General features: G+C 42.5%; 1 protein-coding gene across 6 annotated transcripts in view; it reads right to left on the reverse strand.

The window, feature by feature from the left end:
* Positions 1–23,827, reverse strand: part of LOC137307216 (ADP-ribosylation factor 3-like) — a 31,553-nt gene that overhangs the window by 959 nt on the left and 6,767 nt on the right. For 5 of the 6 annotated variants that reach the window (XM_067976623.1, XM_067976627.1, XM_067976625.1 and 2 more), the window contains 4 exons: positions 23,314–23,531; positions 17,752–17,862; positions 16,243–16,367; positions 14,129–14,848 (listed from right to left, as the gene is read on the reverse strand). In XM_067976623.1, coding sequence (XP_067832724.1) covers positions 14,690–14,848; positions 16,243–16,367; positions 17,752–17,862; positions 23,314–23,458 — 540 coding nt within the window. In that variant the 5' untranslated portion in view covers positions 23,459–23,531 and the 3' untranslated portion in view covers positions 14,129–14,689. Of the gene's footprint in view, positions 1–3,205; positions 3,288–14,128; positions 14,849–16,242; positions 16,368–17,751; positions 17,863–23,313; positions 23,532–23,827 lie in introns of those variants that run through there. The other variant, XR_010959069.1, reaches the window with a different exon arrangement.

Consider the following 23,827-nt stretch of genomic DNA (forward strand, 5'->3'; position numbering starts at 1 on the left):
ATTTTATTTTATTTAAAATAAAATTGCTGGACTATAACTTGGTGTTGTAAAATTGTTTACAATTGTCAACCCCAGTCCATCACCGGCATCTCCACATCATATCAATAGGTTAAGATTTTCAGGGTCGGTGGTGGGGGGGGGCGGTGGTGATGGAAGTTGTGTTGTGAATTTTCTGCTCCTCAAGGTGAAGGATGTTAGTGCAGGATAATTGAACACTTTCCATACCAGTCATCGAAGGGGCGATGACTGGTATGGCCCAATTGGTTGCCACATTTCCTACATTACAACAGTGGCTACACTTCAAAAATACTTCATTGGCTGAAAAGTGCTTTGGGACGGCCTGAAGTCGTGAAAGGCGCTATATAAATGCAAGTTCTTTCTTTATATGCTTTCCATCACAAAGACCACTTACTTCCACCACTGCAACATTGCCCACCTCTGCCCCTATTTCAGCCCCTCTGCCGCTGAAACCCACATTCATGTTTTCACCATCTCCAGACTCAATGGGGATGATTTTAATCCCCAAGAATGGGTGGGTGGGAGTTGAAAATAATTGTTTTGTTGGGGTCGCAACCGCAAAATTTCCGGATTTTGCATTCCCTGTGGGAAGCCTGTACTTTTACACGCCGACGTTAAACCTCCGGAAATAAAGCCAGGTTGCGGTCGCGACCCAAAAAACAACTATTTTCAACTCCCGCCCGCCCCCAACCCACCCGTTCTTGGGGGTTTAAAATCACCCCCAATTACTCCAATCTTCAGCTTGCTGGGCTCCCTCCCACCATAAACCCTGTTGAAAACTCTGCGGCACACATCCTGTCCCACACTAACATATATTGGCTCCTTGCCCTCATTAAGTTTCTTATTAAGTTTCTTTTCCCTCCCCAAGAAATAATGGACTTGTCCCACCTCCAGCTCTATCCTCCCGTCCTCTAATATTCCATTCCTCTGTTGCAGAGCCTTCAGCCACCTGGGTCCTATTCTCTGGACTTCGCTCCATAAAAGTCTCCATCTCACTCTTTGCCTTCAAAAAACTTGTCAAAGCCCATCTCTTTGACCAGGCTGTTGATTAGTTCTTCTAATCTCTCCCTTACTGGCTCGCCATTTGTTTTCCTTATGTATATCTGTGAATTGCCGTGGGATTTTCTTAATGTCAAAGTTGTTGTTGTTCTGTGTTCTCTTCAACTACATTATGTGATGAGCTGCAGCACCAAACTTAACTGTCAAATTACACTGACTGACAGCACATTGCAAACCACAACCATCTATTTTGTGAGCAACAAAGGACACAAGCTTTTAACATTCTGAAAATACAAGTTGCAGAAAATAAATCATTTTAATGACTCAAGTGACAACTGAAGCAGCACAGGTGCACCTGAGCTACTACATGTGCTCATAAAACCTTCCCCACATCTCCATTAGATGGGAAGCCACTCTGATATGTTTATCACAAGTGCAGCTCCGCACAATCTGATCTAGCTATAAACACATCAAAAAGGTAATGTGTCGTGCTTTGGAAACAGGAAAAGAGAAAGCAGTGGGTAAAGAATCTCAGCTTTTTACACATCAAAAGCAGTGCCATGCTACTTAAATAGCTGATGTGCACTTCTTTCCTGTGTATTAGAATGATTTCAACAGGCTTTCTAGTGCAATGGGGATTGTAAGCTGGTCAAAGCATCAGGAGCTCTGTTAATGTTCCTCTACAGGAAAACATCAAGTAAATTATAATAAAGACACATTTAAGAGAAGACACTCAGGATCCATTCAGAGTTCATTTCATTATATGCACACAGCAAGGAAATGAGTATAACTGGAGATTGTGTTCCTTCTCCAGTTTCTTATTGCAGGTGTCTTCTCACTGAATGATCTCTCTCAATTATGCTGCAAAGACAATTCTGAATAAACTCATTCTTAACAATTCAAACTGCTCTCAATGTAATAGTACATCACAGTCACTGTGCCTAGTGGTGACATTCAGCACCCACTCCAAGAAATAAACTCAAGACACTGCAGCACTTGTCAGAAGAGACAACTACCCCCAGTTTCCACAAATTCAGCTGAAATGCTGATATTCTAATTTAAGTGTAATAATTCAGATATTAAAAGGGAATAGAAGCCAAATATTTATGGTCAATGATCATTCTCTAATTCTTTTACACACCTAATGCAGTCTGCAAAAGGCAGATGGGCACCAGAGATAAATAAAACTAAAGTAAGTCAGCAATGTCAGCTTTAATAAATTTTCATTACAGCCTTGAAAACCTATATAATTCAACATGAAAGCAGTTAAAAAAAAAGCAACTCCAACTTGAAGAATGGCTTTCAAATTTTGGTGACCTTCCAAGCAGCAAATTCTCTACCATTAAAACAATAAGACGACAGCTGACTGCTCTCTCCATGTACAGACACATTAATACTTGTTACTAGTTAGAGATCAAATGTTTTTGGATTTTAGTTCTATTTGTTACCAACTTAATCCACAACAGGATGAGCCAGACAGCAGATGTGAGGTATACAATAGTGGCTCCAGTCTGAAAATGGATGTGTGAACTTTTAGATCTTCAAAATCACATTTTTAGGGGTCAACTCTATTAATATTTTGGAGTTGAGCTATACAGAACATCACAATGTACTGTGACAAACAGTTTTAATCACAACAGTTATCACAATTAGAGGCATGCACTCCACATTAATCTAGACCAGATATGCTTGCAGCAACATCTCTCTATAGATGCTTCAGCTTGGATCACTGGAATCAGTACTTATTTGAAACATCACTCAAGAAAAATAGCAAGAGACTAAAGAAGGGACAGTCGAGTTAAATGACAACCCACAATTATTAACACAGTTCGTGACCACTTTTTACAGTGATTCCAAATATTCCAGTTACTAAAACATATAATGGATGTAAGGAATGCTTTCTTCTCTGACTCATCTGGGAAACTTACATTAACACAAGAAGAATTGATGCTGTCCAATAAACACATTTTATTATAATTCCATTAACAATACTATTTTCATAAATAGTTTTTGCTCTAAGATTTGTCCACAATACTTTCTCTACATATTACATACAGAATCTTAAACTCCACTGACAAACAACTAACTCCTCTATATTCAAGGAAGATAAACAATGCACTGCCTAATACTTCAGATACATTGCGGACTTCAAATTTTTGACTAGGTCCAGCCCAGATACAACACTGACCTGCTGCTGTCACTGGGAATGTCAGAAACTGCTTCTGTTTACTTGGGAGCCGAGTTGAGCTCTGTCAAATGTTTTTTGTAACCTGGAAAAAAAAACAAGTTGGGGATATATTTACCACAGTATCACACTAAGTTATAGGGTATTCTTTCCTACAGGGGATGATCTGTTTTGACAGAGGCTCTAAAATGTTCAGATGAAGTAAATGACAGGTGCTTGGATTAAAGCACTAATCAAACTAGCTCTCGCTAGTGGCAAAAACCCCATGTCAGGGGCTCTATAAAGCAGTGTCTCCATGTTTTTGAGGCCTTGCTGGCCTTTGCTCTCCACATGCTACAATTTATCCAGAACACCACAGCCCACATCCTCTCCCATATCAAATCCTGTACTGCCAAGCTCCACTGGCTCCTGTACACTAATGGATCAAATACAAGATCTTTATCTTTAGATCCTTCATGGCTTTGCCTCATCCGACCTCGCCAATCTATGCCAACTGTACTTTTCCATATGCATACTCTAGTTGTTCATATTCCCCATTCCTCTATCAGCAGCCAGGGTGTAGTGTAGTATGTACTGGGTAAATCCGTTTATTTTTGGAGGCTACAGTATAAATAATGATTAAAAGTAGTGTGTCATGGTTAGTCGATAACATATCTTTCACATACATGAACACACTGGCCTTCACATTTAACAGTCCACTCTGGGAGTATAGACAGTAGGGAACTCACTGTACGAGGCCAAATTGGGGCAGAACCTGTTCTCATCCCGTTTTCCGGCAAGGCAATTTCCAGTTCAGGTAGGGCACAGGGTCAAGCGTCCAAACAGCTCTGCCAGTGGTTGTCAAAGTGAGTGCAGCTTTCAACTTTTATAGCACAGGCTCATTCCAGGCTGCAACAGGGGACTTCAGTAACAACACCCAGGGTGCCATCCGGCCCTGCATTCACCCACGCTGTCCTGGAAAAGCAGCAGCACCATCATGTTAACTGTCTCCAGCTATGCTACTGGTACTAGGCCCAGGTTCAGGATGGCCACTGATCAGCAGGAGGGCAAGTATAATGGTTCCTACCAGCTCCTAAAATCTGACCCCGGGTGGCTAGAGGCTGGAATGCAGTACTCTCTCTCAAAGTCTCAAGCTACAGTTTGTACTTCCAATGAGGAGGCACCAATGTACCAAGCTACTTCTGTGTGGGGTAGAGTACACATGGTTGCAGACTACAATGGAGCTACCACATATCCCATTGATGTCTCCAACAAAGAAAATCCTTCCCCGATGTTGCCGCGTATGAGGGAAACGGACTCTGCTCTAACCCTTTCCATCTGCTGCACATCCAGGGAGATAGACCTCGGCACCTGCATTTAGGTGCGATGCTCATCGAAATCATTCTTTTTGGAGCAGAATCTATGAAATCTGAGTCTGCTACCACTTCAGCTAAAGGCTGCCATCTCCACAGCTCCAACTAGAGAATTGCTGAGTCCTCTTCCATTCCTCCAGCTCCCTGTGCTAATTCCTCATCCCCACTATCTTTCTACCCCAGGTGAAAGTCTCTAGGCTGGTGAGTAGGAAAGGGCGAGTGACACAGGGGTGAAAGACAGCAACCTTAGCTAGAGGCAGAGAGAGCTGCTGATTATCCTCCTCTCTATCCCCCTTAGCTGTGACTGATCTGTGGAAGAGGATAAAAGGAGCTAAGAGTGGGTATGCGCCACCTAAAGCAAGGGTCGAGACAGAGACAGCTATGCTTTGGATTTTTCTGGCTGCTCGATTCAGTGAAGTATTGCAGCAGGCGCAAAAACCACTTTGCACACACTCACCTGCAGCTGGAACCGGCCCACTGACTGTGGTCACCAAAAGCCAAAGCACAGAGCCTACCAACCAGCTTCATTGCTTGGCCCTTGTACAGAATGAGCTTCTTGATGTCAGGGATTCCCCCTCACCCAGCCTCCGCCCCACACAATTTTTCCTCAGTTGCGCTAATGAGGACCCTGCATTTGAAAAACTGTGCGTTCTGCACTTAGACCTTATTGGATCCAGGGAGCGGGCTGGGGCTACTGGCACATTAGTTGAGGAGAACGTCACAAAGTAACTGGGCACCAGAACAAAGAGTCTTGAAGAAGCAAACAAATTTAGTGCAGTTCCACGTGTTGATAAAAGCGGGAAGAAAAAACACTTACCCACTAGCCCTCCAGGAAACCGTTGCCACCTTAAGTTGCTGCAGCCTTTTAAATCCTGTAGCAAGTTTCCTGCCCCACCAAAACACCCAGCATTTTACATGGGATGTATGCAAATGAGCAGACCCTGCAAATTCCTGCCCTACTGGCAGGCTGACCGCTGAAAGGATCCAAGGAAATTTGGGGCTGCTATGTTTAATTTTCATAAATATCCCCGCTATCAACATAGTCATTTATAGGAAAATTTTAAAATAGTACAGCCTTGCTTGTGTGACTCCAGTTACTCGTGTGTATCCCACAATGGTAATTTCAGTGCGATAAAGGTCACAGTCAGATGCTATACAGTTGTGCTTGCTCTCTTTAGTGGATTTGAAAAAAATTAACAGCCACTTCCAGCAACCAAGGGATTTTGCAGCTCCAAGTTCTTTTAATTTTTGCGGTTTCCTATGAAGATAAACAGCACTTTCTAACACTTCACTGCAGATTCTGGCCAGGAAATCAATAATTGAAAAGCCTGTCCTGCCAGAAGTATAATAATGAATTAGCCTGGATAACTTACTCCTTCAGCAATTGAGATGTTTTGTAGTGCTTTCAATTTTTCTTGAAGTACTGTTTGTTTCTGCTGCTGACTGGGGGAAAAAAAAATAAGCATGAACACTATTTCAGCTCTTGCTCAGGAAATAATGAATGCATCTATTCCACAGGACATCACCACAGATAAATACATGGCTCCCAGTCACCAGCAACTCTTTCAGCTCACTTTGAACAGTTCCTAACTTTCACCTTTTACCAAGCACTTTCTACACTAGTTCAGTTGTTGGCTGGGAAATAAAGAATTGCTTATTTTAATCAGACCCACAGCTCAAACACTGCAACCAGTGCATTTCAGCCACAAGATGAGGGAGAAAAGAATAGAAAGATATGCAGATAGTGTTATTTGAATAAGGTGAGAGGAGGCTCGTGTGGCGCATAAACCAGTTCTGTACTGGTAATTCTATGTAGTGGGTGAATTAGATTTACTGCTATGTTTTGAAAAAGATGCTTACAATAGGTACCTTTCCCCTGCAATCCTGCACTATTACTGATTGCTCCATTTATTAACAGTACTGCCTTTGCGCTTTATTCACCATCAACAGCTACTAACAGGTTTTTTTTTTCTCCAATGCTGTTGCTGAAAATTTCCTTTGTGAATTACTGCCGGACAGAGAATGCTCCTACCGTATGCTTGAATGTAGCTTGCTATGTTGGCTAGTAGACAGATGGTTTGCTGAAATGCTTTGCTAAAATGCTTCCAACTGCAGTTTTGTCAGAATGAGTGCGGTTGGTATGTTTGGTAAAATGTGCTGAGTTGCAGTTTCATGTGGAGTTTGCACAATATCACACAAATAAAAACACTTCACACTGTTTAAAATTCTACAGTTTATTCACTATTTTTCATCTGCAAATCGAATAGGTAGGCCCTTCTATCAGCTGCTTTAGAGCAGTGTCACAGTAGGAATATAAAAATAAAAAAGGTGGCTAATCTGCCTATGCAATGGCACAGGAGATGCACTAGCATAATCCTTATACATTTCCAATTCACATTAGCCTTCCAAAATTCCACATTTCCCTCAAAAATGCCCAAAGGCACTTCACAGAAGCACAAGACACCGCATCAAAGGAGGATGACTAAAATATTGGTCAAAGAGGCAGGTTTTAAGGAGGGTCTTAAAAAAGGAGCAAAGAGCAGAGGAGGGAATTCCAGAGCTTAGGACCTACACTGCTGCAAGCACAGCTGAGAATGGTGGGGCGAAGGGATTTGTGGGGGGGGGGGGGGGAAAGAATGGACAAGAGGCCAGGAAGTAAGGAACATAGTCAGGACAATATTGGAAGAGTCAAATCAGGCTATTAGATGCCAGGGGGCAAAGATAATGGAGGAAATTGCAATTGATCCAGGACTGCATGTCAGAGGCAGGGGAGGAGTCAAGAGGTAGAGCTAGGTGTCAACAGGATACATGTGGAACTGACATGGTGTTCTTGGATGGTATCACCAAATAGGAGGGGGCTAAGGATAGATCCAAGGAGGACTCGAGGAGGTAACAGTGCAGGAGTGGCAAGAAGCCACTGCAGGAGTGTCTCTGGCTATGACTAGATCCAAGAGTAGAACTAGACTAGGTCAGACTCACTCAGGTGGACGATGGAAGAGAATGGTAGTTGGCAAGGTTGGAAAGGGGGGGGGGGGGGGAAATTGGTGATGCTATTTTTGAAAGGGAGGACAGTAACCGAGGAGAGGGAACTGTTTACAGTATTAGCTAGCATGGGGATCAAGGCAGCAAGGTGGGTGGTCAGCAGTTTGGTGGGAAAATTCAAGACAGCAGGAGGTTGGTTTCATGGACAAGACAAGCTCAGTCAGAACATATGGGGAGATGGGAGAGAAAGATGCAGCTGAACAAAGTATAAACGAGACCATTGTACTGGTTGTCGGAGGTGAGGGAGCAGATGAAAGTGGTTTAAGGAGATTGTTGGTATTGGAGAAGAAGCCAGGGGTTATTTTTCCATTCCAAGATTAATCTGGAATAGTGAGCAGTTTTGGCAGAGGAGAATAAGGCCCAGCTGTGCTCAATATAGTCCAGCCAGATCAGACGAGGAATGGCTAAACCAGTTGCATGCTAGGTACGTTCAAATCTGCGCTCCTTGGTGAGCGTACCCAGGGGGAGGAGAGTAGAAAGAGAATGACCAGGGTGAGAGAAAGTAAGGGTTTTACTGGGGACATGGCCTCAAAAAAGGTGGAGGTGAGGGTGTGTGTGAGCAAATCACCCTCAGAAGTATTGTGGTGAATGGAGGATCAAAAGGTTAGCCAGTTGAGAGTTTGAAAGTGCAGTCGTAAGTGACTTGGCGGGAGAGATTTCCCAGGGGCAGGTACAGAAGGAAGCAAGGTTGGAAGGGGGATGTGAGCGGTGAAGGATACAAATGAAGTCATCCGAAATGGTCTGGTCTGAGATGGAAATGATGGGGCGAGAGAAGCTGTGAGATGGACAGGTCGAAGGGTGGCCGTTAATATGGGTAAGTAAGTTATATGGAGGGAGAGATTAAGGGAAGGCAGTGAATTCAGGAAAGGGCAAGGTAAGTTGAGAGGTTGAAATCACAGATGAGTTGTCACTCAGTGCAGAGGAAAGGAGTGAGGCTATTGGCCCCCTCAAGTTAATTATAGGCCAATAGAGTTTTAGCTATTAAGTGAATAATTATGAAGGGTTTGCAGCCACAAGCTGCTCAATCCCCACCCATTAATCAAATGATGGGTTGGAGTATTTATTTAGATACATTTCCTTAACTGTAGCAGCACTCCCTGGAAGGCAAAGCTGTCATTAGAATGTCAGCTGAAACTTTCTAGCATTGTTTAGGGTTAATTTTGATTTAAAGTGGGGTCAGAGTTCCACATTAATGAACAGAGTAAATTTGGTGTGATGAAAGAACAGCAAGTCTTGTACTTTAGGTTAATAACACATCAAATCCTGGCTCAAAGCACATGTGATAAATGAGATGAAGTCAAGGGGGTGTGGCCAGCTGTCTCCTCAAAAAAAGGCACTGCAGCTATTACTGCAAGAAAGCCATTTTTATATATTATGCAACACATTTTGAAACTAAAGCCTAGAAACAACCGCTGGCAACACCAGTGGATGAACACTTAAGGCATTCATACAACATGTGGTAACCAGTTTAGGTAGATTAACATGTTAAAATAGAAGACAGGAATATCACACTAACATTGCAAACAATAAATTGTAGGCTCAAAAAAAGTATAGCAAAGAAAAATATATATTTTTGCAAACAGAATACATGATTCACCAGTACAGTTTTTGGTGGGGTATATTCTGTCCTATAAAGTCATGTACACATCAGAAAAAAAAACAATGCATACATATTTACTCTCAAGTGGCATGAAAGCTTAAATGTAGTCTCCTATTACTACCCTAGCTGAGATCCAGCAACTGACAGAATGAGCCTGGGTTCTTCCTGGTCTCCACAGCACAGCTGCTCACTGCTGTAACCAGCTGAAACAATGGGAAACTAGGTTGAGGACTTAAGCTTCATGAGGCACTTAGTACCTGCACTGTAGCGTTAGGCTTTGGTGAACACCTTACAAACTTTAATAATTGCAAACATCAGCAAATATCCACACTCTGCAGAAGTTTGATGTATATATTTCGTTTAACAATGACATTCCCCTCCTAACCAAAATCAGTATCCAAGTGCTCTACTAGGCAACAGTACAGATTAAGAGCAAAATACATTTCCAGTTTTTAAAAAAAATCCCCACTTTTAAATTACTAATTTAAATTAACTCACTAACATGCACCTCAGCAAGCAGCTTTTCAATTTATTACTTTACTATTGCTCCTAAAGACCATATTATTGGTGTAAAAATGATCTACCAAAATTCAAACGTGGGTAAACAGAAAACTGGAAGATATTAACTGTTCAATCCTTGCCATTTATTTTATTGGGGGAGGGAGGAGGAGAGGCAGCAAAGGACATGCATTTATACAGCACCATTCACTTCCTCAGGAGTCCCAAAGTGCTTCACAAGCCACTGAATTACTTTTGGACTGCAGTCACTTGTTCAGCAAACAAAGCAGCTAATTTGCGCACAGCACAATCCCACACAGCAATAAGATACCTGCTGACTGCAGGAGGAAGGCAAGGAGTTCCCAGTTGAGGTCCTGGGAAAAAAGTTGACGAGTCAGTACAATGATTCTTAATTTAATCACAAAGAGCAGTGTATAAACATTGTATAAATCTGTAGTCAACCCGCACAGCAAGGCATGAACTCAAATGAAGCTGGATAGGCTGTAGGATTGTGCTGGTTTGCTTATGTTCTATGATCCTCTACATTTCAACTGATTGTAGCGGACAACAGGCTTTTGTCCAAAAATTTTAATTGCCTTATGTTATCCCTCTGTAGAGGTTGTGGATTCAAGCCTCACTAAAGTTCCTAAGCGTATAATCTAGGCCGATACTCCAGTGCAGTACTGAAGTCAGAGGTGCCATCCTTCAGCTGAAACATTAAACCAAGACCCCCCCCTACGTGCCTGTTCAGAGACATTAAAATCCTATTGCACTATTCCTTGCCTTCCCCAAAAAACCTTCCATTAGAGATGTATTCAAACAAACGTGGGATTTGTGAACCTCCATTATTGGAATGATAAAATTATATAAAGAAATGATTTGATGATTGAACCTCCTCTTGGAGCTCACTGGGATACACTGCTTCATTGGCGGTCAATCCAAATGCAGAATGAGAAGTGAGCTCTATTTTCATAAATAAATAAGACATTTCAGGAGCATCTGAATGTGTGAGATCTGCATCTTACTGGAAATGTTGTGGGGAAGTCAGAGGGATGTTGGTGAGCTGCGCTTCTATAGCAACGAGAGAGGAATCTGAACAATTCTTCACAGGGACTGCTGCTGTCTATTATGCCAGTCTTCAGTCTTTTGTGCACTTCTTCCTCGATTAGAAAATGCAGTGTTTCCCCACTCTCCCCGCTTACATACCACTGTCAGTTGCTGTGCATTTGAAAAGACAGAATGGCTGAATCCCCCATGATTTAATGTGATTACTGCCTGGGTCAATACCATTTCGACATGTGATGTTGAGAGGTTGCATTGGGAACAATGTGGACAGGCTGAAAGTGAAAGAGACAGATGAGTGATGACTGCCCCGAATAGGGCTGTGATGGGAGCGGCTCCCAAACCGCTGCTCAGTGTCTCTGCTCGTACTGGGGGAGAGACGGACACGGGCACCAGTGGGACCCAACAGCTGATCAAGGAGAACCTTGGTGTGGCCGTGATTCTGGCAGAGAGCTTTTCTAATGCTCCTGTCATTCATCTGCAAAATGAGCCGGATTAGCGGTGACGAGAGCCCAAAAAAGGTTTCCGGTTTACTCAGCCCCGCCCAAGGCTAGCTTTATCCTATTCTCTTCTCCTCCCTCTTCCCCCACCCCCAGTCTTACCGAGTGAAAGTGCACACAGCAGTGAAAACTAACTGAGCAAACTAAAGCAGGTAATCCCCTCTTTGGAGGAATGGAATTAAACAGATTTAGATAAATTACCCACCCCCAGTGAAGCCCAGACCATTCCACCATTACCAACTGTTGGGTGCTGATGAGCTACTTAGGGAAACCCTGTCCATAATCACCAAATATACAGGTGCTCAAGTCCAAAAAAAGTCCAAGCATTCAAAGTCAGTGGACTTTGGACATGTATCCAAAAAAGGTGAGTAGAGGAGTCACTCCCTATTCTGGAGAGTTTCAACATACTTACAGTAAATAGCTCCCATATATGGGTAGTTTACAAACAGAACACCATCAAGTGATAGTTACCCTCAGACACAAAGCTGTCCTTTTAAACACCCAGTCACCAGCGTAAAAACTGGGGGGGGGGGGGGGGGGGGGGGGGGGGGGGGGGGGAAGAGAAATTGAGTGGTTGTTCCAACAAATTCCAGATAATCTACCCTCCGAGCAGCAAAAGAATCAGTGGAATATTTCAGATTGATAGATTTTTTTTTGAAGTCACTAGCAGATCTCTTATGGCATTGCACACAGCAAGTCAAAAACTCAGACAAGGGTGTTACACCATGTGTATTATATATGGCATAACACTACTAAGGCAGAGCCATAACCCCCAAGGATAATTGCTGTTAAGTAAACATAAGCTCAGGTCAGAGTTTAATTGCTGTTTAGCCAGGCAACATTGCAATTGAAATATGCTTTCAGTTTTAGGATGCAGCACAGAAGCACCTACTATTTTAAGGCTGTTTTACAACTGCAACAAAATGTGATGCATGGCTACTCCACCTAACAGTTAGAGTTAAGGTACAATGTACTTAACATAGGAATGCTTTGGACATTGGGTCCAAAGTCAAGATTCCCCAGAACTGGACAGTACAAAATTCTTTCCTCCAACCTCAGAAACTGGCCTTTGATCTAGGCTAAAAAGGTTATAGTAAGGCAGAGTGAAGACAAGTTGAAGAAATAAACTTGCATACAAGTTACAAGAATTACTGTCTACCATTATGATCCACAGCTTCAACCTATTAAAAATTTGAGGATGGAATGGACTTCATGTTTTTATACACATGACCTTCGGCCTTCAGACAGCAAAGCCCATCAGCTTGTATGGGTGAAGGATTTTACTTCAGAAACACTTCATGGCCAATAACCATGATTCAGTACAAAATTTTAAAATTAAAACAATACAGAACAGGTAAATAAGCAAATTAGTGTCTCACAGGTTAACCGGCTAATCACAAAAAATTCAGTGCCATCATAAACAAGGCTGGGATTGTCAGTTTCTGATAAGTGGTAAATTAGAATTATAAACCGTTCAGCCCAACCAGTTCACAATGGCGTTTATCCTCCACATGAACAGTAGTTCTAAACCCACGTGCCCACCCTGTTCCCATATCCCTTTACCCCCTTCAACCACCGATCATGGAATCATAGAATGATCAGCACAAGAGGCGGCCATTTGGCCCATTGTGCCTGCTCTTTGAAAGCTATCCAATTAGTCCCACTCCCTGCTTTTCCACCCCCCCCACCCTAGCCCTGAAAATGTCCCCCTTTACCTGTTCTTAAAAGTTGACAAGGTCTCTGCTTCAATCACTAACTCCAATTGTCCATTCCACAGCCTCACAACCCTCAATGTAAAAATGTTTATCCTCCTCCATCCTAAATCTGTTCCCATCTACTGTCCCATCCCTTCATAATTTTAAATACCTATCAAATTGCCCCTTAAAATCGCTAGTTTAACAAAAAACAGCCCCAATTTTTCCAAGTCTTTCTTTGTACTGGGTCCATCTGATGTAAATCTATATTGGGTTACACAACACTTACGTAGTGCCAGCACAGAACTATGCATAAATACTGCATGAGTTATCAAAGAAAATGCTTTTCTGTTAGGTGATTACAACTGCAATTAACTGTAGAGGGAAGTAAAGCAAAAAACCCACTTAATCTGATACTTCTTGATAACTTAAAAAGGTTCGAACCAGATATTTCTTCATTGGATTAAACATCAGCTTCTGTAAACAGACAGATTTTCCATGGTGTTCCTCGCCTATGGCCCTTACAGCCAGAGACGACATTCACATCAGCCTGAACTGGATACAAACCTGGATCCCAGAAGTGAAAGAATGGTACTAACCCACTGTGCCACTGAGCTGCACTTTTGATTAGAAACTGGAATTAGTGTTTTGTACAAAATAGAAGTTTCTCTATTTTAAAAAGTGTTCAGGATGGAACATTTCTTCCCGTTTACCCCAAACTGAGCTCTGCCAGATAGTTACAACCTCTACATTACCTTGACGACATGCATCAACATCCAACTGCAGAGCAACAATCTTAAAATCACAAGTAAAAGGGTCCCTTCCCCACCTACTTTTCATATTCTATTCCTCGGAAGGCAGACAAACAAGGGTAGAAAGGAGAGCAACTCTAGGACGTCCACCCATGCCCACTGAATTGCAGGGAAGCTGTCCGAATTCCAACTGTTGGTAGTTGGCCGCCCATTATTCCAGAGGACTCGTGTTGGCTTCAGGCCAATCCAAGTATCTCCAGGTGTTTCTCCCCCACCTTCCCACACCCATTGGTAGACAGTTTAAAAATGTCAGTGATTTTTAAACACAATACTACCTATGCAAACCTTGGGTCAATATTTGGGCACATTCTCAAAGATAAATCACATTTTACAATTTCAGCCATGAAAGATACCAAAACCAGACTATTTTGCAGAGGTGGACAGGTAAAGTGTTTAATTAGGCCAGTTTTACAGTACCTATTCAGTCACTGGCTATGCATTAAACAATAATCTAAAACATACCCAGAACAACTTACTAATCCACAGCAGAAAGACCGCAATAATGAGAAGCACAGGGAAAATGAACAGAACCATTGGAGTTTAGATCAGTATTCACAAAGTGCAATTTAAAAACACAAGAGCAAAAAGTTCCACTTATTGGAATGTGAAATGCATTGTTGATCGATTCAAATCTTGATCCATTGTTGGTTCTTTAAATCTTTCTACACAGGTCCAGTTCAGATTTTCTAGTTTCGCACGTTAAGCCAACAGCAGCTGCTTGACGAGGGTCTTGGAAGAGAGACTACAATAAAGTCAAAAGACACTATTGCCTGCATCCCAGATTCAAGTTAAGAGTCACCGGAAGACACCACACCCCAAGGAAATGGTGAAAAGTAAAAAAAGTCAGTGTGGCTAAATTCACCTCATCAGGGCAGTCAATCTTTCCAAATATACAATCCTTGGAAAGCAGTAGGGGGGGCACAGTCATCACTTCTTTTTCAACTGACCGGCTAACCAGTCCAGACCATTGCAGAGACCCTCACCACTGGTGGCGCACGTGGCCTGAATATACCAGAGTCGATAGCGCAGGGTGTGCAGGCCCAGCTTGTCTGTAATTTGAGCCGCATTCATTGCATTCGGAAGATCCTAGGAGGAAGAGGCAACATTTATACCTCAGGATTACATTGCTTCACGAGAAGCCCATGAAACTGTCGCTACTCCCAAAAGTCCCACAAGATTAAAACAAGCTTTATTCCTTATGCCACAAGTTAAAAAAAAACCCAGAAAAGTAGTAAACAGTGGGAAGGATAGTAGCAGACTTCAGGAGGACAGACAGGCTGGTGAATTGGCAAGATGAAATTTAACAAATGTGGAGTGATCCATTTTGGAACGAAGAATGAGAGGCAATGCTACAATTTTAAAGGGGGTGCAGAAACAGAAACCTTTGAAGGTGGCAGGACAAATTAAAGGTGTAGAGGAGATTAATTAGAATGGTACCAGGGATGAGGGACTTCAGTTACTTGGCAAGACTAGAGAAGCTGGGATTGTTCTCAGGAGTAGAGAAGGTTAAGGGACGATTTAATAGAGGCGTTCAAAATCATGAAGGATTTTGATGAGTAAATAAGGAGAAACTGTTTCCACTGGCCGAAGGGTCAGTAACCAGAGGACACATTTATGGTAATTGGCAAAAGAGCCAGTGGTGGAATGCAACAAGTTATGAATTGGAATGCACTGCCTGAAAAGGGTGGTGTGGAAGCAGATTCAATAGAAACTTTCAAAAGGGAACTGGATGAATACTTGAAGGAGAAAATTGCAGGATGACAAGGAAAGAGCAGGGAGTGGGACTAATTGGATAGCTCTTTCAAAGAGCCAGCACAGGTATGATGGGCAAAAGGGCACCTCCTGTGCTGCAAGCTTTTGTTTTATTATTCAAATTGCTTCAAGGTTTACATAATATATAGTATATGCACTGGATTAAATAAGATATGCACTATTCTGTACTCTTGATGAAACTTAAATGATTGTAAAATATTGTATCTAGACCATTTCAATTCAGATATCTTTATTTCAAGTGAAAAATGCATTTGCTAGTTTTATCAGCTTGTGATGCGCAAAGAGAAATGCTGCTTCTGACTCTTCTAATCAGAAAATGATTCAAATAAAACATTTTAGCTGTGTGAAATTGCGCCAAATTGCAAATGGCTTATTTTGGAATGCGGTATTTGCGATGCAGATAAGTTAGAAATGGGTCCATAGGAAAAGAAACTCATGCTCCCATCCAGATGGGGAAAGTCTGGCTCATCAACTGTCACAAGTAGCTGCTGCACCTGGAATGAAACATCAGGCTGGGATGGAAAAGTCACACGTCCATTTGCTCCATTAAAGTTCACCCGAGTGGGATACATATCAAGTTTGTGGCAATCCAGGCAAGATGAGCGATTAACTAATTCATGCAAAATTTAGGTTTTACATTGGACAGTGGTAGTTAAACAGTCCCAGTGAGACGATGAACTACCTCCCACTCAACAGGACTCATTTACCTGTTTGTTGGCAAAGACAAGTAGAACAGCATCTCGCAGTTCATCCTCCGCAAGCATTCGCATCAGCTCCTCGCGTGCCTCATTCACACGCTCTCTATCATTACTGTCAACGACAAATATCAACCCTAGAAAGATAAGAGTGAACTGAACATCTGACTGCAAACGTTTAATTTTTCCTCCTGCTCTTCCCCTTAAAATCACACCAATTCCCTAACCAAGGGCAGACAATAAACTATTGGAAAATAAACAATGTAAAAGGTTTGCATAGAAAAGAAAATATATGGGGTGGTTTTGTGCTGTAGATCCACTAGGAACAGAAATGAGTGCCATTTCACATAGGAACCATACAGCTAGAGGAACACAGGAACAAGAGCAAGCCCTTCAACCTGTTTCACCATTCAATTAGATCATGGCTGATCTTTATCTGAACTCCATTTACCCACCCTTGATCCCCTTACCTATAAGAGGGCTAATTTGCAGGGTTATGGGGAAAAAGCTGGGGTGTGGAACTAAATGGGACAGCTCTTTCAAAGAGCCAGCACAAACACGACAGGCCAAATGGCCTCCTTCTGTGCTGTAAGATTCTATTCCATGATACCTAATGATCCGCCTTGAAAATTTCAATTGACCCAGCATCCATAGCCTTTTGGGGGATTGTTCCAGATTTCCACTATCCTTTGCGTGAAAAGGTGCTTCCTGATTTCACTCCTGAATGGCCTACTTCTAATTTTAAGATAGTGTCCCCTTGTTTTGGATTCTCCACCAGAACAAAGAGTTTCTCTGTTTCTAACCTATCGAATCCCTTAATCATTTTAAACACATTGATTAGATCACCTCAACCTTCTAAAACCAAGGTAATAAAAGCCAAGTTTATGCAACCTGTCCTCATAATTTAACCATCTATCATTCTGGTGAATCTGTGCTGTACCACTTCCAAGGCCAATATATCCTTCCTGAGGTGTGGTGCCCAGAACTGAATGCAGTACTCCAGATGGGATCTGACCACTGCACCATATAACTGAAGCACAACTTTCTCCCTTTTGTATTCCAGCCCCCTGGAGATAAAGGCCAACATACCATTAACCTTTGTATTTACTTTTTGTACCTGTGCACTAGCTTTTAGTGATGTGTACTCGAGACGCCCAAATTTCATGAATGGTGAGAAACTAGGAACTGTGGAGAAGCAAATATTCTGATTTGTCTTTCTTGGATCCAAAGTGGATGACCTCATTTTTCATCCAAGCAGTCTTGGCTGGATTTGAACCCAGAGGTGAAAGGCCAGTGTTTAACTTATTACCTTCTCTATGGGTAGATTAGATTAAAACTAGGTTCACATTCTTAAAGCCATATTCTACACAGAATCAAGAGACCAAACATTACACACATTGCCCCCATTCTTGATAATTATGCTGCAAGATTGAAGTTCCATTTATGAAGCAGCGCTAAAGAAAAAGCAGCTACTGCCAAACTACACCTTTGAGGGAAGGAAAAAAAAAATCACCTCTTTACCTTGTGTGTTCTGAAAGTAGTGACGCCACAGTGGTCGGATCTTATCCTGGCCACCAACATCCCACACGGTGAAACTTATGTTTTTATATTCCACAGTTTCTACATTAAAACCTGAGAAAAGAAAGACACATTTTACTCTCACCTACTTATCCATTTCACTTGCCCTTTTCCCTGGATCCCTCAAGTCTATCCAGCCAGAACAGTTGATCAGCACTACTGCAGACTTCTCTGGAGCTCAATTGCTCAGTCAAAACCAGGGTATTAGACAGGAAAGGAAACCTTGGCATTTAGTCAGTCAATGTCATATCTTAAACTTTCAGCTGCAGTATTGCAAAGCACAGATCCTCCTGAGAGTCAACATTCTCTTCCTTTCAAGTATTAAGCAGTTCTTTTCAGGCAAGGACAAGTAGACAACCTCCTCACAGGCGTACCAGTCTCTACCTCTATTTTATAACCATCATCAGAAGTCAACTATTCTGATTTTTCTTCTAGGGGAGGCATTAAACAGCCCTATTCCAGTATCAGCACTTACACAGGAGACATTTTGTAGTTGAACGCAAGTCTTTAAAATCAAAAAATTTGATGGCAACTCACTTGAAGACCTTCAGGGCAAAACATAAATAGGAGCAGCAGGAGTAGGCCATCCGGCCCCTCGAGCCTGCTCCGCCATTCAATAAGATCATGGCTGATCATCTACATCAATGCCATTTTCCTGCACCATCCCCATATCCCTTGACACCTTCAATATCCAGAAATCTATCGATCTCTGTTTCGAATGTACTCAATGCCTGAGCCTCCACAGCCCTCTGGGATAGAGAATTCCAAAGATTCACCGAGTGAAGAAATTTCTCCTCATCTCAGTCCTAAACGGCCTGCCCTTTATTCGAAGACTGTGACCCCTGGTTCTAGATTCCCCAGCCAGTGGAAACATCCTCCTTCCATCTACTCTGTCAGGCCCTATAAGAATTTTGTTATGTTTCAATGAGATCATTCTTCTGAACTCAAGAAGACAGGCTTAGTCTACTCAATCTCTCCACATATGATAATCCTGCCATCCCAGGAATCAGTCTGGTGAACCTTCGTTGCACCCTCTATGGCAAGTATATCCTCTCAGAAAAGGAGACCAAAATTGTAGGAACATAGGAACAGGAGTAGGCCATTCAGCCCCTCGTGCCTGCTCTGCCATTTGATAAGATCATGGCTGATCTGTGATCTAACTCCATATACCTGCCTTTGCCCCATATCCCTTAATACCTTTGGTTGCCAAAAAGCTATCTATCTCACATTTAAATTTAGCAATTGAGCTAGCATCAATTGCCGTTTGCGGAAGAGAGTTCCAAACTTCTACCACCCTTTTGTGTAGAAATGTTTTCTAATCTTGCTCCTGAAAGGTCTGGCTCTAATTTTTTTTTTAAGACTGTGTCCCCTACTCCTAAAATCCCCAACCAGCAGAAATAGTTTCTCTCTATCCACCCTATCTGTTCCCCATAACATCTTATAAACTTCGATCAGATCACCCCTTAACCTTCTAAACTGTAAAGAATACAACCCCAATTTGTGTAATCTCTCCTCGTAACTTAACCCTTGAAGTCTGGGTATCATTCTAATAAACCTACGCTGCACTCCCTCCAAGGCCAATATGTCCTTCCGAAGGTGCGGTGCCCAGAACTGCTCACAGTACTCCAGGTGCAGTCTCACCAAGGCCCGAAATAATTGCAGTAAGACATCTTTATTACAAGAGGATTTGAGTACAGGAATAAAGGCCAACATACCATTTGCCTTCCTAATTGCTTGCTGCACCTGCATGTTAGCTTTCAGTGACTCATGTACAAGGACACCCAGTTCTCTTTGAACATCAACATTTCCCAATCTCTCACCATTTAAAAAAATATTCTGCATTTGTTTTTCCTACCAAAGTGGATAACTTCACATTTTTCCACATGACATCCCATCTGCTATGTTCTTGCCCACTCACTTAGCCTATCTATATCCCCTTGAAGCCTCCTTGCATCCTCAACTCACATTCCCAGCTAGTTTTGTGTCACCAGCAAACTTGGAAATATTACATTTGGTCCCCTCATCCAAATCATTGATATAGATTGAGAATAGCTGGCCCCCCCCCCCAAGCACCGATCCCTGCGGTACCCCACTAGTCACAGTCTGCCAACCTGAAAGACCCATTTATTCCTACTCTCAACCAGTTCTCAATCCATACCTGTATATTACCCCCAATTCCACGTGCTCTAACTTTGTTCACTAATCTCCTGTGTGGGAACTTTATCGAAAGCATTCTGAAAATCCAAATACACCACATCCACTGGTGCCCCCTTATCTATTCTACTAGTTACATCCTCAAAAGCACACCAATAGGTTTGTCAAACAAGATCTCCCTTTCATAAATCCATGTTGACTCTGCCAAATCCTATTATTTCCTAAGTGTCCTGTTATCACATCCTTTATAATAGATTCTAGCATTTTCCCTACTACTGTCAGGCTAACAGGTCTGTAGTTCCCTGTTTTCTCTCTCCCTCCCTTCTTAAAAATAGTGGGGTTACATTTGCTACCCTCCAATCTGCAGGAACCATTCCAGAATCTATAGAATTTGAGAAGATGACAACCAATGCATCCACTATCTCTTTAGCCACCTCTTTCAAAACCCTGGGATGTAGATCATAGGTCCTTAAGATTTATCGACTTTCAGCCCCATTAATTTCTCTAACACTATTAGAGAAATTAGTGGGCAATCACGAGTTAGACTCCCTCTTGGAATAAAGAAGTTACTGCTTTGATAGCAGCCTGCTTGATTGGCACCCATCTACCACCTTAAACTCCCTAATTGTCCTTAATTCACTCCCTCCACCACTGGCAAACCGTGGCTGCAGTGTGTACCATCTCCAAGATGCACTGCAGCAACTCGCCAAGGCTCCTTCGACAGCACCTCCAACTCCGTGACTTCGACCACGTAGAAGGACAAGGGCAGCAGGCACATGGGAACACCACCACCTGCACGTTCCCCTCCAAGTTATACCAGCCTGACTTGGAAATATATCACGGTTCCTTCATAGTCGCTGGATCAAAATCCTGGAACTCCCTACCTAACAGCAATGTGGGAGAACCTTCACCACACGGACTGCAGTGGTTCAAGGCACACCACCTTGTCAAGGGCAATAAATGCTGGCCTTGCCAGCAACACCCACATCCCACAAATGAATAAAAAAAATGTAAAGGCAGAATAAAAGCATACCTCGGTAGCACAGGCTGTATAGCTGATCATAGGAATCTGATGCTAACAGTTTATAGAAGGTAGGTGGGCCAACTGAGACTAGTGATACCAGTCATCGAGATCTCCTGGAACTTGCTCGAGAACTCCTGGAGCTTCTTCAATCACCTTCAGGGACCAGAAGAATTTCCCAGACCACCCCACCCTTCAAAGTGGAGGACGGCCAACTACCATTGTAAAATGTTACGGCTGAGTATCCCCTTATGCTGACTGACCTTTTAAAAAAAGTGACTGGAATTTGTTTATAGGCCTGAACATTACTTATGCAAATGTGAGCCAGAGAAAGTAATTGAAGAGTAAAATGCACTGCAATTGTAAAGTCAGAGGTAATTGCATCCATCAGAAACTAGCATCAGCTCTTGGTCATTTATATAGAATAGACATCAAGCATAAAGTGTACGGCTTCTACAGCTGCAGACAATTGCACCCAGAATGACTTGTAGGTACAGAACAAATCGAATACAAGGAGGCACCAGAGGTTTGCGATAGATTACATGACTGCAGCCTGCTTCACCCACAGCACCTGACCCAAAGACCCGAGTGGCACCTTTTCTTCCCCCCCACCCCAAGCAGCTCTAAAAAAGTAACTTCCCAAGAGTGGAAAAAGTCCACAGACTCCACTGTAGGTTACTAGCTAGTAACCTTTTCACAGTGCACCTACACCACTCTCCCTGCAAGCCAGCTATCTATGCTTCATATTTTGATATTGCACTTGTGGTGATCCATCAACTCTTTGGACTACTGAGAAATGCTCCCGCGTGATGTAAAAGTGAATCACATGCTGATCTCTCCCCTCCCATTTGCACTGATTAACAATTCACTGACAGCAAATTAGCAATAAAGCAGCAAAGAATGTGCCAGACACGTGCACTGGGCATTTTAAGTAAAAAGGTGCCTAGTTTTACACGTGCTAGAAACACTCTTTCTATAGCTCAGAGGGTCAGAAAACAGACACCAGAGGCAAGGCAAATCCCTGCCAAAATGCCCAAGTGCGTGAAAGGCTGGATACGGCAATCAGTCCACCTCTAGCAAAACCATATCCGTTAGGGATTAGATATCAATAGGGTTAAGCTTTTGATCGGTGGGTTCTTAAAGTTTGTGAAACAAAACAGTAGACACAAAACAGAGAAACCCTGTGCTGAGTTAGCTGGGGAAGTGGCGGGGGGGAAAGAAAAAGAGGGAGGAGTTAGAAGGACTAGAGTTCCCATTCCTGATCACTATCCAGCAACCCTTGAAATGCTCATGCACAGATATTGCACAAGGACAGGATGAGGAAACATTTTTTTAAATATATTTACACAACAAGTGGTTAGGATCTGGAATGCACTGCCCAAGGGGGTGGTGGAGGCAGATTCAATCATGGCCTTCAAAAAGGGAACCGGATAAGTACTTGAAAAGGAAAAAAAGTTTGCAGGGCTATGGGGAAAGGGCAGGGGAGTGGGACTAGCTGGATTGCTCTTGCATAGAGCCGGGGCAGACTTGATGGGCCAAATGCCCTCCTTCCGTGCTGTAACCTATGATTCCCCCTGCAGGTAAAAGACCTACCACTCAGAAGTAAACACTGACAGAAATAAGGACCACTTAGGCTGAGTACCAGAAAGCAATCATGGGACTGTATGACAAAGAATGAGTGCCTTCATGAGTATGCAATAAATGGAGGGGAAAAAAGGAACCCTACAGGATTCAGGTAGGTTACTACACCACAAAGGAAACAGCAATGACACCTATGGAATAGTCAATAGTCTAAAACCTGGAATAAAGGGAGACTTAATCATCCAACTATTTATACAGCATTCAGAAAGGAAACTGGTCAATCCTAAATTCAGAGGAGTAGATGGATAAGAGTTTGGGGTAGGAAGATGTATAGTCAGCTGACCCATAACATAGGAAGTGCTGAACCATTATCTCTTGCTCTCACCGATGGAGATTTGGCCCAAAGGCTAATTATCAGACCACAGTATGTCCTCCCAGTGTTATTCAAGGACCCAAATGTAATGTAATAAAAATAGTACAAAAGACGCAAGTCTTACGCTTGTTTTGCGCAAGGCAATTTTAAGTCACTTTAGCTGCAGATGGGTTCGAAGCATTACAATTTCCCAATTAACATTGAAGAGCCAGAATCATAGAATTATGAATGCCATTCAGCCCATAAGATACATCCTCTAAAAAGAACTTCCATTTACATTACTGAAGTTGAAACTCATACTAACCAGGCATTTTTGAAGTGGTATGGCTAACTCAATAACTCAATCATTCTGGACAGGAAGGTTAGCTGAACATACCTATGGTGGGTATTGTGGTAACAATTTCTCCAAGCTTCAATTTGTAAAGAATGGTAGTTTTTCCAGCAGCATCCAGACCGACCATGAGAATCCGCATTTCTTTCTTTCCAACCAGACCTTTTAAAGCAGATATCAGACTCCCCATGGTCAATCACTTGTTGATATCTGCGACAAAGAAAAGCAGGTAGAAACTTCCTGAAATGGAGATCCGTCACTGCCTATATTTAAAAAAACACAATGGATCAATGTGGTGATTGTGTCACTGAAGCTACTGAATAAAAAAGATTGCTGTAAAATCTGGTACGTGAGCTCCTGCGATGTTCTCTAAACAAAGTGGTGCGCACACAACAGGAGGAGATTAAATGGATAAGCGTTTGGGGTAGAAGATACATAGTCAGAGCTGGTCCTAGAACACTCACCACAGGAGGTGTTGAACCATTTTCTCTCGTTCTTACTCTCACCAATGGAGATTTGTCCCAAAAGGCCAATATCAAGACCACAGTATGTCCTCCCA

The sequence above is a fragment of the Heptranchias perlo genome, chromosome X, assembly GCF_035084215.1.
Source record: "Heptranchias perlo isolate sHepPer1 chromosome X, sHepPer1.hap1, whole genome shotgun sequence".
NCBI lineage: Eukaryota > Metazoa > Chordata > Chondrichthyes > Hexanchiformes > Hexanchidae > Heptranchias > Heptranchias perlo.